Below are 14,288 nucleotides of genomic sequence, written 5' to 3'. Positions count from 1 at the left end.
ACACACTTGCATGCCAGCCTCTGGGTAATTTGCTTATTCTTCCCAGGCATTAATCCTCCCTCCCTGAGTGAGTCCTGGCCTCTATCCAGGGTCAGGGGAAGATAGTGAGGAATACAGAGACCTGTGGGGACCCCATCTCCTCCCCACACCTGTCAGAAGCCAGGGCTGGGCTTAGAAGTGAGACCAGAGCTCTGCATCCCCATCCCAGCCCTGCGTGACTTTCCGCCAGCACCCTCCAACCCACCTCCTATCTGCTTCCTTCTGGAGTCCTCAAAAGCCAGTGCACGTGCTCGCCCCTCTCGGGAAGGCGACCTGGGGGCAGAGGCGAGGTGAAGGGGTTCCGAGGTCCTGGGCCCCTAACCCGGACCCACTTGGTGGCCTCGGGTGCCCAAAGGCACCTGCAGCGCCGGCCGCCCTTCCCGGGCCGAAGGGCCCCTCCCATTGGGCCTGCTCTGGCCTCCGTTCCCGCCCGCTGCCTGGAGCGCTCCCCGCCCCCGAGCCGCGAGCAGCGCCTTGCCGGACAGAGCCGGCCGCCGAGCGCGGGGAGGGCCCGGGATCGCCCGTTGCAGCCATTCTCCCGCCCGGCGGCAGGGACCGGTCAGGCCCGCCGCGGGCTGCGCTCTCCGGCCATGGCTACGGCCCCAGCCCGGAGGTGAGGAGGGAGAGAGGCCAGGGGCCCGCCAGCCGGGGAATTGCCCCATCCCCCCGCCCCAGTCCGGATGCCGCCTCCAAACTCTCAGCAGGTGCGCGGGGCGGGGGCCGCGGGGAAGGGCCTGGTGGGGTGGGGGCGGGGCCTGCGCGGTTCTCACGCTGCCCCACGGGGCCAGCTGGCCGCGTAGGGGGACTTACTCGGGCAGAGTTTATCAGTGGGGCCGGAATCTGCGGTTCCTGGAAGAGGGGATAGTTTTCTGGGACTTTGAAAGCCTGCAGTTAGATAACTGCCTCCCCCCCGCGCCCCGCACCCCCCAGCCCACCACCACCATACAGATGCCCCCAAGATCAGAGACCTGCCCAGAGCAGAGGCTGGGGGTAGTGGGCAGACGTCTGGGAAATTAAACTAGAAGACCAAGCCCAGACCTAGCGAACAAAGATATAAGTCTTCTTGAGCCCTGATCCTGTACCCACCCTGTGTACACACCTGCCTTTATTTAAAATTTTGATGTTTTATTCATCATGGATTCTTCTTGTTAACTTTGATTTTTAGACATTGCATTAAAATTTATCTTGGTTAGTGTGCTTTTTGGCACCCCCTTAAATTTTGCACCTCTTTAAATTTTGAGCCTCAACCAGTGCCTCACTGGCCTCTTCCCTAGTCCCAACCCTGCCCAGGAGCCATGGCAATACAGTCACAAACACAACTGAGACCATAGACAGTCATGAAACATGTGCTGGTGACAGACCTCCAGGCCAGCAAACACTTGAGCAAACACATGGCTTGTTGGTGACAGCTGAAAAGACACAGGCCTGGGGAGGGATAGGACTGCGTGTGAGGTGCAAAGGAGAGGAGGGAGTCTGGGGCAAGCCACAGACCCAAATAGGGTAGAGAGTGGGGGTGCAGCTGGACCAGCCCTCCCCACCCCACTCCTGTGACAGGGACCTAAGGGAGCCCAGGGAGAGAGAGCGCCATAAGACTGGGCAGAGGGTGAAGAGGACTGGCAGGGTTTGGCTAGAAAAATTCTGGGCAAGGCTGAGTTGGGGCTCGGGGGCTATCCAGCAGAGGGCTCTGGCACCCAGCAACTGCCTCTGCCTAGGGAGGCAGCTCCGGAGGGGTGTGGGTGCTGGCTGGGGGCCCAGGCAGGGTGTGCGCCAGATGGGCTTCTCTCCAACAATAATGGCCCTGGCTGTTGCCATCTGCTGAGCCCGGCCAGGCCCCATCGGGGGTGGGGAGAGGAACCAATTCTGCATTCTGGCCTGCGACCCTCACCACTTCCCTCCGGTTTCCTTCCATTTCCAGCCCCGTATGCACACAACTGTAGCCACTGACCACCAGCCTGGCCGTGTCTGGCAGATCTGTCTGACAACTATGCCTGCCACCCCCACAGGCTCAGAGAGGGGGAAAGGAAGGTGGGAAGAGAAGCAGGGGCCAAGGAAGAGGGCAGAGGAGGGCTAGGAGAGGAAGAGAGAGAGACTGGACAAACATGAGGGCAGGAATCAGAGGGTTGTGGACAGACATGAAACCACTCTCAAGCCGTGGGACAGCGCCTAGAAAAATATTGTCTTCCTGTCCTCTGTTTGGTTTAGGGCTGGGGGATTAGATGTGTGTCATTTCTGTGGAACGTGGAGCCAGAAGGCTGGGGGCACCCTGTCTGCCTCTCTGAAGTAGCTTGGGGAGAGCCCACCTACCCTAAGTGAAAAGCTACCTCTCTCCTCAGGGCCCAGTCAGTCTCTCTGGGGAGAGGGTGTGGCCCTACTTATCTCTATGGCACTAGTATTGCTAATTGGTAATCAGTGTCTATTGCTAATTGTTAATCAGTGTCTATAGCTTCTGGAGGGGACAGGCCTCTGGGTAGTTGTGGTGAGGTGGGCAGCCAGGATTGGATTTTCTCTCCTCAGGACGTCACTAGCCTTTGGATTGTCCTCTGGCACTGGGTGCTGCTGTAGGGGCAGTGAGTGACCCCCATCCCATCCCAGCCGATTTACTGCCCAACAAGAACAAGAGTCCTTCCCGGTCCCTTGGAAGTATACGATAGACCACCTCCTCAGCCGCCCACCCCCTTCCTCCTCAGCTAGTGGAGGATGTAGAGCTCAGCAAGGCTTCCGCCTCTGAGGAATCTCTCCAGGCTGGGACAATGGGATTCACTCAGGATGCAAGGCTGTTCCTGGCTGTTTCTCTTGCTATTCCCAACTGTGCCTCAGTTTTCCAAAGTGCTGGATTTAGAAAGGGTGACTCATGTGGAGGTTACAGGGCTGCGCCTCTACCCCCTCTCCACACACACACACACACAGCCACACATGCCTTCCAAGTCAGAGTTGTGGGTGGTGTGGCGTTTGTGTGCCTGTGGCCAGGTTTGTATGTGTCAGAGGTGGAAAGCGCACCATGCAGGTCACAGAACAGTTAAGTTGGAGGGATCCCAACAGGAGCTGGGGGTGGAGGTGGGGCGGGGGGAGTTGGACAGAGGCAATTTTGAAGTAAAAGAAAAAGAGGAGGGGCCTGAAAAGAAGAAGGTGGCATTGAAAGGAGGGCGCTGGAAAAATAGGTGCAGTGTGAGGGAAAGTGGAGTGGGCGGGGTTTGGGAAGGATAACGGAACATATGAGACGGAGTGTGGAAATGGGGACGTCTGGGCCTGTCTGAGTAGAGGGTTTGTAGACGGGAGAGTCCCGAGACTCATTCTGTAGCAGTGTGCGTAACCGGGCGCAGAGGAGACTGGGGTACCCAATGTGGGTCTGTACCCCTTTAGCTCCATGTGCCCCACATGACGGGCAGGCTCTGGTGTGCCAGCGTCCAAAGAGGTCCTATCTACAGAAATAGGAACGCGAACTGGCGGCCCCTAGGGGCGCAGGGTCTCGGGGTAGGGGCCCCAGAGCATGCAGAGCCGCTGTGCGAGTGGCAGGGGCGGGCCGGGGGCGGGGCTGGGGGCGGGTCGGTGTTGGGGGAAATGGTGGCCGGCGCTGGGCCCGGGAGGGCCCAGCCGAGGGTGGGTTTGAATGTGCTCAGACGGGCGCGGAAAGCTGCCGGCAGAGCGCGCCGATCTCGGCGAAGAAGGAGTCCTTCTTCAGCAGGTGCCCGGGACTGGGGGGTTGGGGGGCTGGGGAGCTGGGGACGTCCGGGGCAGAAGGCGCCACACCCCGCTTGCCGCGAGGGGAGGGAGGCCGGGCCTGACAGCTCCGCAGCCCTGAGAGAGGACGCCAGGTGGGGTACTGGCTTCCCGCGCGCGGAGCGTGCGGCGCCGCGCAGCGCGTGGTGTGCAGCGGCTGGGGGCGCCTGGGGACCCTGCGGGGACAAGACCCAGGACCCGAGCAGAGTGTGGGCAGCCTGCCTCCCGCAGGGGGCAGGCGAGTGGACGGTTGATCCGGATCGATCTAGTTGTTGGTACAGAGGAGGGCCTGCGCCGCTGACTGCGCTGGGTGAGGGGTGAGGATGGAGGGACGCGAATGGAGGTGGAGGAGCTGTCTCTTTAACCCCTGGCTTTTACTGGCCACACTCGTGTTGCTGGCTTCTCCTTCCTGGGCGCGCCCTAATTTACTCATTTACTATGAGTGTGAGTGAGTGAAAGGACAAGGACACAGAAACCCAGGTTTTCTTACCAGAGGAGAGCAGTAGTGGCTGAAGGCTGGTTACACCTCTGTCCCTTACCCCTCTCTGGGCTCTCTCTCCAACCCTGTGGCCTTTGCCTACTTCTCTCACTAACCTCCAGACCCCCTAGCTTGTCCTGCCTGTGTAAGCTCTCTGTGCTAGCAAGTATGTGATGGGGAGGGGGTGGGGTGTCTTATACATGACAGTCATGTCAGGTATAAAAATGTTAAAAGAGGGGCAGGGGACTAAAAAAAAAAAAAAAGAAAAAAAAATGTTAAAAGTAAATCAAAACCTCAGCCCCGCCCCAACTCCTACGCAGAAAGGGAAGGTAAAAGCCTCAGACACTTGGGAATAACGGGCCCCACAGATCATCCATTAAGGAAATTTCTTGCTAACCTCCCATAAACAAGGACATGCAGATTGTACCTATGTCTAGCACCTAAAACTCAAGGCTATCCAATTCCACACTAATAATGAATTACAAGTTTATTTCACAGGTAACACAGACTAGGAATGATGTGGGCCCCCACCGCATTTTTTCCCTTTAGTTAGAGCAGAGTCCCCCCACCCCATCTTCTAGTTTCCAGGGCTAGCTGAGAAGCAGCCTTTATACCTCCCTCTCCAACCTAGAAGGAGACTAGAATGAGCTGTATATTAATTTGAATCCTTGCTCCCTCCCTCACTAGGCTCTGTGACCTTAGGCAAGTCAGTCAACCTCTCTGAATCTCAGCCAGCCGTATCTGTTCAGTGGCAGCAATCTAGTACTTGTTTATGGGTGGTGTGAGGAAAAGAGGGGATCAGATCTGCAGGTAGTGGCTGGCCTCATATGGAATCCTGGGGAGTGGAAAATTTGATGCTACCACAAGGATGTCTAGAAGCTGGGGTGCATGAGAGGTGTTGGGAACCTGGGAATAGGGTGGTGCTCAATTTGGTGGCTGCTTTCAGGGCTCCATCTTGGCAGGCCAGGGCGTGCCTGGAGGGATACCAGATTCTCTGAGCTGCTATCAGATCCCTGGTTGCTGCTGGGCAAAGGCAGACAGGAACAAAACATCTAGGCTGGCCAGCTGAGTGTTAGGATGTGGGCAGGAGGACCGGGCTGCCTATGGAGTTAAATTGTGCTCAGGACTGGGGTAGGGACTGCTGAGAACAGAAAGCAGGGGTGTAGCTGGGAGGAGGGCAGAAATAAATTCTTTTTCTCTAAGCCTAAGGCAGTTTTACCCAGGGGACGGGGAGCTATACCCCCATGCCAGTCCCCACCTGGCTTGAAGCCGCACCTGCTCTTAACTGCCAGGAACCTTGCCTGGGGTGGGGGGGGGCAGGACACAGGATGTGCTGTCCTGAGAAGCTGGTGGGGGGTGCCCTCCCTACTCCCTACTAGAAAACCTGAGACCTGGGCCTTTTCTCCCCCACCCCGGTGGGGTCCTCTTGCCTCCACCCCTCTAGAAAATGTAAATACTGTTGTTCATCACTGGGTCCTGTTGCCTAGAACAGTGCCTAGCTGTCATGCAGAGGTCCTCAGTAAATATTTGTTAAGAGGATGATTGGAAGGATCCTATGCCTCCATCTGGAGGTGTGTGGGTCTGCTCCTCCCCTCCCTGTCCTACAACCCAGGTGTGGGCTGGGGGGCTGAGGAAGACCTTTGGAGAGTCTGGACTTTACCCAGGGAGGGGTAGAAAAAGCCCCTGGAGGGTCTCAGCGTGGCCAGCTGCATTTGTTTGTCTCAGGGCAGGGCCTGGCGCCTTGGCTGCACCTGTGAGGCTGTCTGCACCTGTGAGGCTGTCGCCTCAGCTCCCCTGCTGAGCCTCCTTGTTCTCTTATCTCCCGGAGCTAGCTACCTATCTACCTATCTACCGGTAGTCTTTTATCTCCTGGCTGGCTGTGCTTCTGCTTCTTCACTTGTGAGGTTCTCAGAATGGGGCCCCATGAAGCGTAAGGGACTCTCTCCTGATGTGCCCTGTGCCACCATTTTCATTCTGGACCCTCACCCAGGAGCCCGCAGACAAGTCTTGCTGCCTGAACCTGGACTAGGAGCACCTCCTAGAGACTGCCCAGGCCCCCTCTGCTCCAACCTTTCTGTGGGTGTGTCTGGGGGTCCGGTGAGTGCCTACAGGAGGGTGGGGAAGCCTGTTCTCATGCCCCAAACAGCGAGACCTGGTCCCAGAGCTAGGCCCTCGTGTGGGGAATGTGCCAGTCATGTCTGCCTGGCTTCCCATGCCATCCACCAGGAAAACTATTTAATCTGCTGGTGCCAGGGGGCCTCCCCCAACAGAGGTAGGGAGCAGAGAGGGACGTTGAGGCTGGAGGCTAGGAGCTTTGAGACTATGCAGTTAGTCAGAGCCTATGCCCTCCACTCCTCCAATCTTCCCTTCAAGGTCACTGTCAGAAAGGGGAAGAGGACAGGGGCCTGGGGCTGACACAGAGAGGAACAAAGGGGGAAGTGGGTGACCCTGGGGCCAGGACTCGGGGGAGTGATCATGCTGGAGTGTGGGAGGGGCTATTTTCCCACTCCCATTGTGAAATATTTTCCTAGAAAACTGGCTAGCAACTAGGAAGCCCCTGGGCAATGGCTGGAAAGAAAGGTTAAGTGCCACTAGCAGAGAGGCTGGGGTGTGTGTGCCCCTAGGAGGGGACATTCTCTCCAAAGCCCACCCAAGTCATGAATCCAGGGGCTCCCCAGGGAGGGTGGAGAGCCTGTCTGGCTTGGCCTCAGTCATCATCCCTGTAGTCCCTGCTCCTGCAGATCTGTTTGTTTGCTGCCCTCCTCCTCTGCTCCCTCTTACCCTCTGCTCTGTCTCCACTTTGTTTCTCTCCTTCCATTGTCATCACTGTCCCTGACCGCTCTTACCCTCTTCCCTGCCGCCTTTGACTGCCTTTCCCTCCCTCTCAATCATACTTCCTCCTCCTTCCCTCCCGCTCTCCACCCGCCTGTTTCCCAGCTTATAAACTGCTTCGGCTGCTGGATAAAAATAGCAGTGGCAGCGGCCAGGCCGGGAGCCAGGTAGAGCCTGAGCAGGCAGGGGGGGTGCCCAACGGGACAGGTCTGCAGGGCCAGGGGGCCGGCAGGGGATCAAGTTGATTGGTCCTGAGGGGCAGAGTCCAGCAGGGGTCTTGCTGGACTCCTCAGCTTGCCTGCTCTGCCTGCCCTGCCCCCTCCTACCCCCAAGAGTCGAAGGAGGCCTGTGAGGACACAGGGCCAAGACCGAGCCTCACACTGCTTCTGCCCCCAGCAGGTACCAGAGGGAGAGAGCTATCAACCAGGCAAAGCTGAGAATACCATCGCCATGACAACCAGTCACCAGCCTCAGGACAGGTAAGGGAGGGGGTCTGGGCTGTGGATCCAGGGAATGGGTTTCCAGGGGCTTGGGTGTGGTGTCCCTTGGAATTTGGAGTTGCTGTGAGTGAGGTGTGCATCAGGGGTGGGACCGCGCATGCCTTGGCTGGGTGCTGGCTGGGGTGTTTGTGGGGAGGGCCAGGTGGGTGGGCAGCGGTCCTTCCCTCGCCTGTCAGTGTTTCCACTGTTGCTCTCCAGCCAGTCGGCAGCTTCCGGCTCCTCTCACCACCACTGTGGGGTGACACTTGGCAGCGCCTCTCATTCCAGAGCACATCTGGCAGAACTGCCCTGGGTCCTCTACCTTAGATGACCTTGGCCCACCCTGGTCCTTGATCTAAACTTCCTCTCACTTCCCCGCCCCTGGAGCCCGAACACCCTCAAGTTAGACTTGCAGTTATGATCGTGAATATGTGTTTTGGAAAAAGAGGTGGTAGCATGATTTAATTTCTCCTAGGGGTCTGGGACCCAAGAGAGTTGAGGAGGTGATGCCTCGAAGGTCCAAAATGCCTTCCAGGTGTCAGGCTCTGTCCTTCTCTCCAACTCAGGCCCCAAACCCCTCACATCCCCTCTGCCCACCCCACCTCCCTCCTGTGCCAAAGGCTGTGAGACTAGGCCACTTCTGCCTGTGAGGCCTGGAGCACTTTGCTTGATCTCTCTGGGACCATTTCCCCACCTGTGAAATAGAGGTAAGAGTATCCATTCACAGGGGTTTATCTGCGGGGGAGAGAATTTAGGAGGCGCAGTAAGTGCAGGCCCACGTGGTTCACTGCATCCCCTCTCCTGATCCCAGGCCGCCCATCCCAGCCTGGCCTCTCCTGGGCAGTTCCCTGAAGCCCTCGCATCTCCGTCCACCTGGTCGCACTGCTTGCTCATTTCCCAGCCCCACCTCTGAACTGTCTGTCCTGTGTGCCTTTGGCTGGGAGTTTTTCCTTCCATCTGGGCCTCTGAATCCAGACTTTAGCTTCTCTACTTCAGGGAGAGTGTGTATGTGAGGAACTTGGGGCTGCGGCTGTAATAGCTCAGACCTGCCCGCTAGGGGAGCTCACCAGTTCCTCCCTGTGTGGGGCCTGCTAGCGGTCAGGCCCCTGCACTCTGGCCAGACCTGTCTCCTCACCGCCTTGGGCTTTCTCCTGCCATCTCTGAAGAAAGCTGGTGTTGGCTGTGAGGAGGGCATGGCAGACACATCTGGAGATCTTGATGTGGGGGGCTGGGGTTCCTAAGCTTGCAGGCAAGGCCTACCTGGGGGAAGCTGGCCTGTCCCAGACAGGCCTGGAGGTGCAGGGATTGGGGCATTGTCCTGGCCAAAGCTGGGCAGCCCTTGTTTACTGCTCTGGGGCTCAGATGACGTCCAGTGGCCCCGTACCTCCTGGTCTGCCCTGGGTGGTATGACCTACAAAACCAGTTCTGCCTGGGCCAGGAGAAAATAGCCCTAGCTCCCTCATTTCCCAGCTGCCCTGAGGCACCCTGCCCGCCTGCCCCTTCTAGGTCCATAATGGTCTGAGAGTTCAACCTCAGAATCCTCTTCAGGGAACCACACAGTCCCTGCCCAGACTGCATAATCACTTCCAGCCTGCCTAGTGGGGGTGGAAGTCACTTGCTGTCTGCTTTTTCACTCACCCGCCCACCCCGAGCCCTTTCGCAGGGTTTCCAAAACCATCTCCGGATGTGTGGGTCACACTGGTTCCCAGCCTGCAGGGTCCCCAGGGCCTCCCAGGACTGAGAACCAGGGTCCTGTTAGCCATGCCATTCTGTGACCCCACTGCCTGAGTTCCAGCTGACCCTTTTGTGGCCTGTGTGCCCTTTTCCCTATCCCAGGACAGCCCGCCACCCCATCCACCCCCATAAGAGACACAGGCACATGGACAAAAACACAGATGCCTTGAGCCCTGGGACAGCGGGAGAGACTGACAGGCAGGGAGGGACGGAGCTTCCCCAGGACCGATCTGGGAAGGGGGTGGGGTGGTGGGTCAGTCACTTGGCCCCTCTTTCCTCTCCTAGATACAAAGCTGTCTGGCTTATCTTCTTCATGCTGGGCCTGGGGACACTGCTCCCTTGGAATTTTTTCATGACGGCCACTCAGGTGAGACTGGAGGGACGGGGCTCCAGGGGCCATGTCCACTGGGCATGCGGGTCCCTGAGTCTATACTTGCGGGCCCAGGGAGAGCGATTTCAACACTCCTCTCTGCAACCCACACAGTATTTCACAAACCGCCTGGACATGTCCCAGAATGTGTCTTTGGTCACTGCCAGACTGAGCAAAGACATCCAGGCCTCGGCTGCCCCCACAACAGCCTCGCCAGCCCGGAACTCTCTCAGTGCCCTCTTCAACAATGTCATGACCATATGTGCCATGCTACCCCTGCTGCTCTTCACCTGCCTCAACTCCTTCCTGCATCAGAGGTGAGCACCCAGCCCCACCCCAGCCGGACCCTCGCTGCCTCCTGTACCCCCTGGCTGGGCCCCGGGTTTACCCACGCCTCTCTGCCACCCTCGGCCTCTCCTGGCAGGATCTCCCAGTCGGTACGGATCCTGGGCAGCCTGGTGGCCATCCTGCTGGTGTTCCTGATCACTGCCATCCTGGTGAAGGTGCAGCTGGATGCGCTGCCATTCTTCGTCATCACCATGGTCAAGATCATGCTCATTAACTGTAAGCCAGGAGGGGGCCTGAAGGCTGAGACCTCCCACATACCCCTGCTCTTCTTTCAGACGTGCTGTCAGCCTGGGGAGGGCCCATCCCTCCCCTGTGGAAGGGAGTGGATGCTGTGGGGGCCACTTGGGATTCAGAGGTCTAAGCAGGCCTGGACCAGGTTTGGGGGGTGCAGAGAAAGGGCCAGCTCAGTGTCACTGCTCACTGGGAATACAGCAGGAGTTACAGGGACCCCCGATTGCCAGCCCCAGCTCCCTGCTGATGCCCACCTTGTTTCCCCAGCATTTGGTGCCATCCTGCAGGGCAGCCTGTTCGGACTGGCTGGCCTCCTGCCAGCCAGCTACACAGCCCCCATCATGAGTGGCCAGGGCCTAGCAGGCTTCTTCACCTCAGTGGCCATGATCTGCGCCATTGCCAGTAAGTCCTGCTGTCCATCTGCCCAGTGCCCTGGTGGTGGCGGAGGAGGGGATTGGGCCTGTCTCTGATCACTGACACCACCCCAGGTGGCTCGGAGCTGTCAGAAAGTGCCTTCGGCTACTTTATCACAGCCTGTGTCGTTATCATTTTGACCATCATCTGTTACCTGGGCCTGCCCCGACTGGTGAGCAAATTGGGGGAGCTGGGGTTTGGGGTCCCAGAGGTCTGGGGTTCCTAAGGGTGTTCAGAGGCCGAAACCTGGGGGAGGCGGAAATTCTGAATATTCTGCCTCTGAATCCACCTCCCGTCTCCCTTACTTGATAGGAATTCTACCGCTACTACCAGCAGCTCAAGCTCGAAGGGCCTGGGGAGCAGGAGACCAAGTTGGACCTCATTAGCAAAGGTCTGCAGAGCCTGAGGAAGCTGGGGTGGGGACAGCATGCCAGGAGGGGGACATGTGAGCAAAGAGGACCAGAACAAGTGTACTGTTTTACCTGGCAGCCCTGAGCCAGAGGACAGGGGGACCAGGGATGGGGTGAAGGGACAGCAGGAAATAAGTGCTGGGAAAGGTAAAAGGGGGGAAGATCCTGGATGACCTTGAATACTTGAGGCAGTTGGACTGAAGGCGGTGGGAGGCAAGTTCGGATTCTTGGGCAGGGAGCAACATGACCTGAGGCTCTTGGGAGAGGTCAGGCCTCAGGGGTCTCTAGGCGTGGGGACTTGAAGGGGAGCTCTAGGCTAGGGTTAGGGTGTGGCTGTGGACTGGCAAAGGAGGTGTCCACCTCCAACTAATCCCAGCCCCTTTCGGGAATGTTTGTGTCATCTCCTGTTGCTCTGTCTTCCCCACAACTTGAAGGTCCTTCCACAACCTGTCACCCCCCAGGAGAGGAGCCAAGAGCAGGCAAAGAGGAGTCCGGGGTTTCAGCCTCCAACTCTGGGCCCACCAACAATAGCCACTGTATCAGAGCCATCCTCAAAAATGTACGCAGGGCAGGGTGTCCTACCCTCTACCCCGCACCCTCTTTCTCTCCTTTTGTTCCTTCTCCCCTGTCACCCATCTCCTCCCTTACAGACTTGAGACAATCACTCTCCTGGATTCTTTCATGTGTGTGTGTGCGTGTATGTGTGTGTGTGTGTGTGTGTGTGTGTGTGTGTGTGAGAGAGAGAGAGAAGGGTGGGGATTCTTGGTTCTTTAATGCCCAACCACCATGAAGACACAGGGACCTGGGTGAATCCCCTTCCCCTTCTCTCCAGATCTCAGTCCTGGCCTTCTCTGTCTGCTTCATCTTCACTATCACCATTGGGATGTTTCCCGCTGTGGTTGTTGAGGTCAAGTCCAGCATCGCGGGCACCAGCGCCTGGGGTGAGGATGCCACAGGTTCCCAGGATGGAGACAGACAGGATCTTGAGCCGGGCTGGGAGTAAGGGGTGAGAGGGAGCCTGGGTTACCTTCTCCCCAGCTAGACTTTCCTGGGTCCATTTGCCCTTCCCTGGGCTGGAAGCATCTTCTCCATTTTACTGTTGGGGAAGCTGAGGCCCAGTGAGGGTCAGGGTTGCTATATCTGTCTCTCGGGGCCTGATAACCATCCCCTAATCTAATCTCCTCCTCCTCTTCCAGGAAAGTACTTCATTGCTGTGTCCTGCTTCTTGACTTTCAATATCTTTGACTGGCTGGGCCGGAGCCTCACTGCTGTATTAATGTGGGTAAGTGGAAGAAGGTCCACTAGGTCCCTGGGGGAGGGGAGAGTCCAGCCTGAGACCCAGAAAGTATGGTGGTAAGTGGACCATTTTTTTCCAAGTTGAGACGTAATTTATGTATAGTTAGGTGTACAAGTCTTAAGTGTACAACATAATGCATATATGTATTTGCATACACACCTAGTTCAAGATGTAGACTATTTCCAGCGTTCCAGAAGGCTTCACTGTGCGCCCCCAGTCAGTGCTCCCCCAAGAGTAACCAGGCTTTGAGGTTTCTTTCAGGTCCTGAGGGGCCCCAGATGGAGTCCGGGGGCCTGGCTGTGCCCTGGGGACCAGCCGGGGCTGAAACACTGCCTGATACCCACAGCCTGGGAAGGACAGTCGTTGGCTGCCAGGCCTGGTGCTGGCCCGGGTGGTATTCGTGCCCCTGCTGCTGCTGTGCAACGTCCAGCCCCGCCGCTACCTCGCTGTGGTCTTTGAGCACGACGCCTGGTTCATCTTTTTCATGGCCGCCTTTGCCTTCTCCAATGGCTACCTCGCCAGCCTCTGCATGTGCTTTGGGCCCAAGTGAGTGGGGCTGGGGTGGGGAACTTGGTGGCATCGGGCAGGTTCTAGAGCTCTAGTGGGGGACTCATTTGAAGGAGAGAGGGCAAAAGGAGAGTCCCTGATTCTGGAGCTGGGGAGGGGCCCCTAGGCTGAGGGCAGGGGTAGGCAGTGGAGGAGTGGGTGCCCAAGCTTACTTAGGTGGAGATGTGGGAGGGGGGCTCTCAGGGGAGGTTGAAAGATGGCCCCCAGTCCACGCTCCCCCAAGAGGGAAAAGCCAGGCTGGGGTGTGAAGGCAGGATGGGTTGGTCGGCAGAATAGGTACTCAGGCATGTTTCCCCACTCAGCCCTCCTTCCACGCTAGATGCTCTGGGCTGGGGCAGGGGCCGTCCTAAGGTAGCTTTGCCCTTCCTTCTTTAGGAAAGTGAAGCCAGCTGAGGCAGAGACAGCAGGAACTATCATGGCCTTCTTTCTGTGTTTGGGCCTGGCGCTGGGGGCTGTCTTCTCCTTCCTGTTCCGGGCAATTGTGTGACCATGGATGGACAGAAGGACTGCACTGCCTGCCTGCCTCCTCCCCCTTCCTTCTCCTGCCGGGCATGGGCAGGATTGGTCTGGAGGTTTTCTTTCTCATGGCCTGTGCTGGGCCTGGATGTCCAGGCCCTGGGGAGACAGCCTCTGTGGATGGACAGTGGGGACATTGTGGGTTTCAGGGTCAGAGTCAAGGGAGGGGCGCAGTGTCTGCATCTGCTTGAGTTTCTCCACACTTGGCTCTGATTCCTGCTTGAACAGGGCAGCAGAGGTTCTTGGGCTCAGTGTGTGCGTGTGTGTGTGTGTGTGTGTGTGTGTGTGTGCGTGCGCGCGCGCGCGCGCGCGCGCGTGTGTCTGCCTGTACCAGTGGTGGCTAGGGGTCAGGACTGACCGTTGTGTGGTCTGATCTGGTATTTCCCCTTCCCCGGTTCTCTCCACATGCCCCTCCCGGCTCTCCCTGCCCAGTTCCTACCCATCATGCACCCTGTACAGTTCCTATTTTACTGCCTTTTTTTATATTTGACAGAAACCAGGTGCCTTCAGAGGCTCTCTAATTAAACCCTTTTTTTTTTCTCCACGGCTCCCTGTGTCCTCTAGCCATGGTTTCATGCCCTGGAGAGGGCAGAGGGCTTGGCAGCCTGAGTCTGGGGGCATGAGCATGACCCAGCTGGGCCTTGGCCAGGCCTGGGCCTGTGTTGAGGGCAGGTGGTGGTGGTGGTGGGGTTAGACCTCTTGGCCTCGGAGGGGCTGCAGTGCCCCCTGCTGGGGCCACAGGGGAGGGGCAGGCCTGGAACCAGGACATGGGGACTGTTGGCCTAGACTGAGAAAGGCCAAGTTTTTCTTTGTTGCTTCATTCCTTCTTTCACAGGACTGGGGATGGAGACAGCTC

At 57.9% G+C, this 14,288-nt stretch overlaps 1 protein-coding gene across 4 annotated transcripts; it reads left to right on the top strand.

The window, feature by feature from the left end:
• Positions 1 to 568: 568 nt before the first annotated feature.
• On the top strand, positions 569 to 13,706 carry SLC29A1 (solute carrier family 29 (equilibrative nucleoside transporter), member 1). Of its 4 annotated transcripts, none has more exons than XM_012640864.1 (13): positions 569 to 743; positions 7,466 to 7,545; positions 9,565 to 9,646; positions 9,764 to 9,966; positions 10,074 to 10,213; positions 10,496 to 10,630; positions 10,717 to 10,814; positions 10,955 to 11,033; positions 11,487 to 11,611; positions 11,885 to 11,993; positions 12,249 to 12,334; positions 12,696 to 12,895; positions 13,292 to 13,706. In XM_012640864.1, exons 1-13 carry the CDS (start codon positions 720 to 722, stop codon positions 13,401 to 13,403), a joined length of 1,473 nt encoding a protein of 490 aa, XP_012496318.1. In that variant the 5' UTR covers positions 569 to 719; the 3' UTR covers positions 13,404 to 13,706. The 4 variants fall into 4 exon arrangements, with proteins under 4 accessions (XP_012496318.1, XP_012496317.1, XP_012496316.1 ...); XM_012640863.1 differs by lacking the exon at positions 569 to 743 and adding an exon at positions 3,607 to 3,721; XM_012640862.1 differs by lacking the exon at positions 569 to 743 and adding an exon at positions 3,622 to 3,721 and having other exon boundaries at positions 7,463 to 7,545.
• The last annotated feature ends 582 nt before the right edge of the window (positions 13,707 to 14,288 follow it).

This window comes from Propithecus coquereli, unplaced genomic scaffold (genome assembly GCF_000956105.1).
Source record: "Propithecus coquereli isolate 6110/MARCELLA unplaced genomic scaffold, Pcoq_1.0 Scaffold158, whole genome shotgun sequence".
Taxonomy (NCBI): Eukaryota; Metazoa; Chordata; class Mammalia; order Primates; family Indriidae; genus Propithecus; species Propithecus coquereli.
The sequence above is the reverse complement of the archived record's forward strand: the minus strand, read 5'-3'. Positions and strand labels throughout refer to the sequence as shown.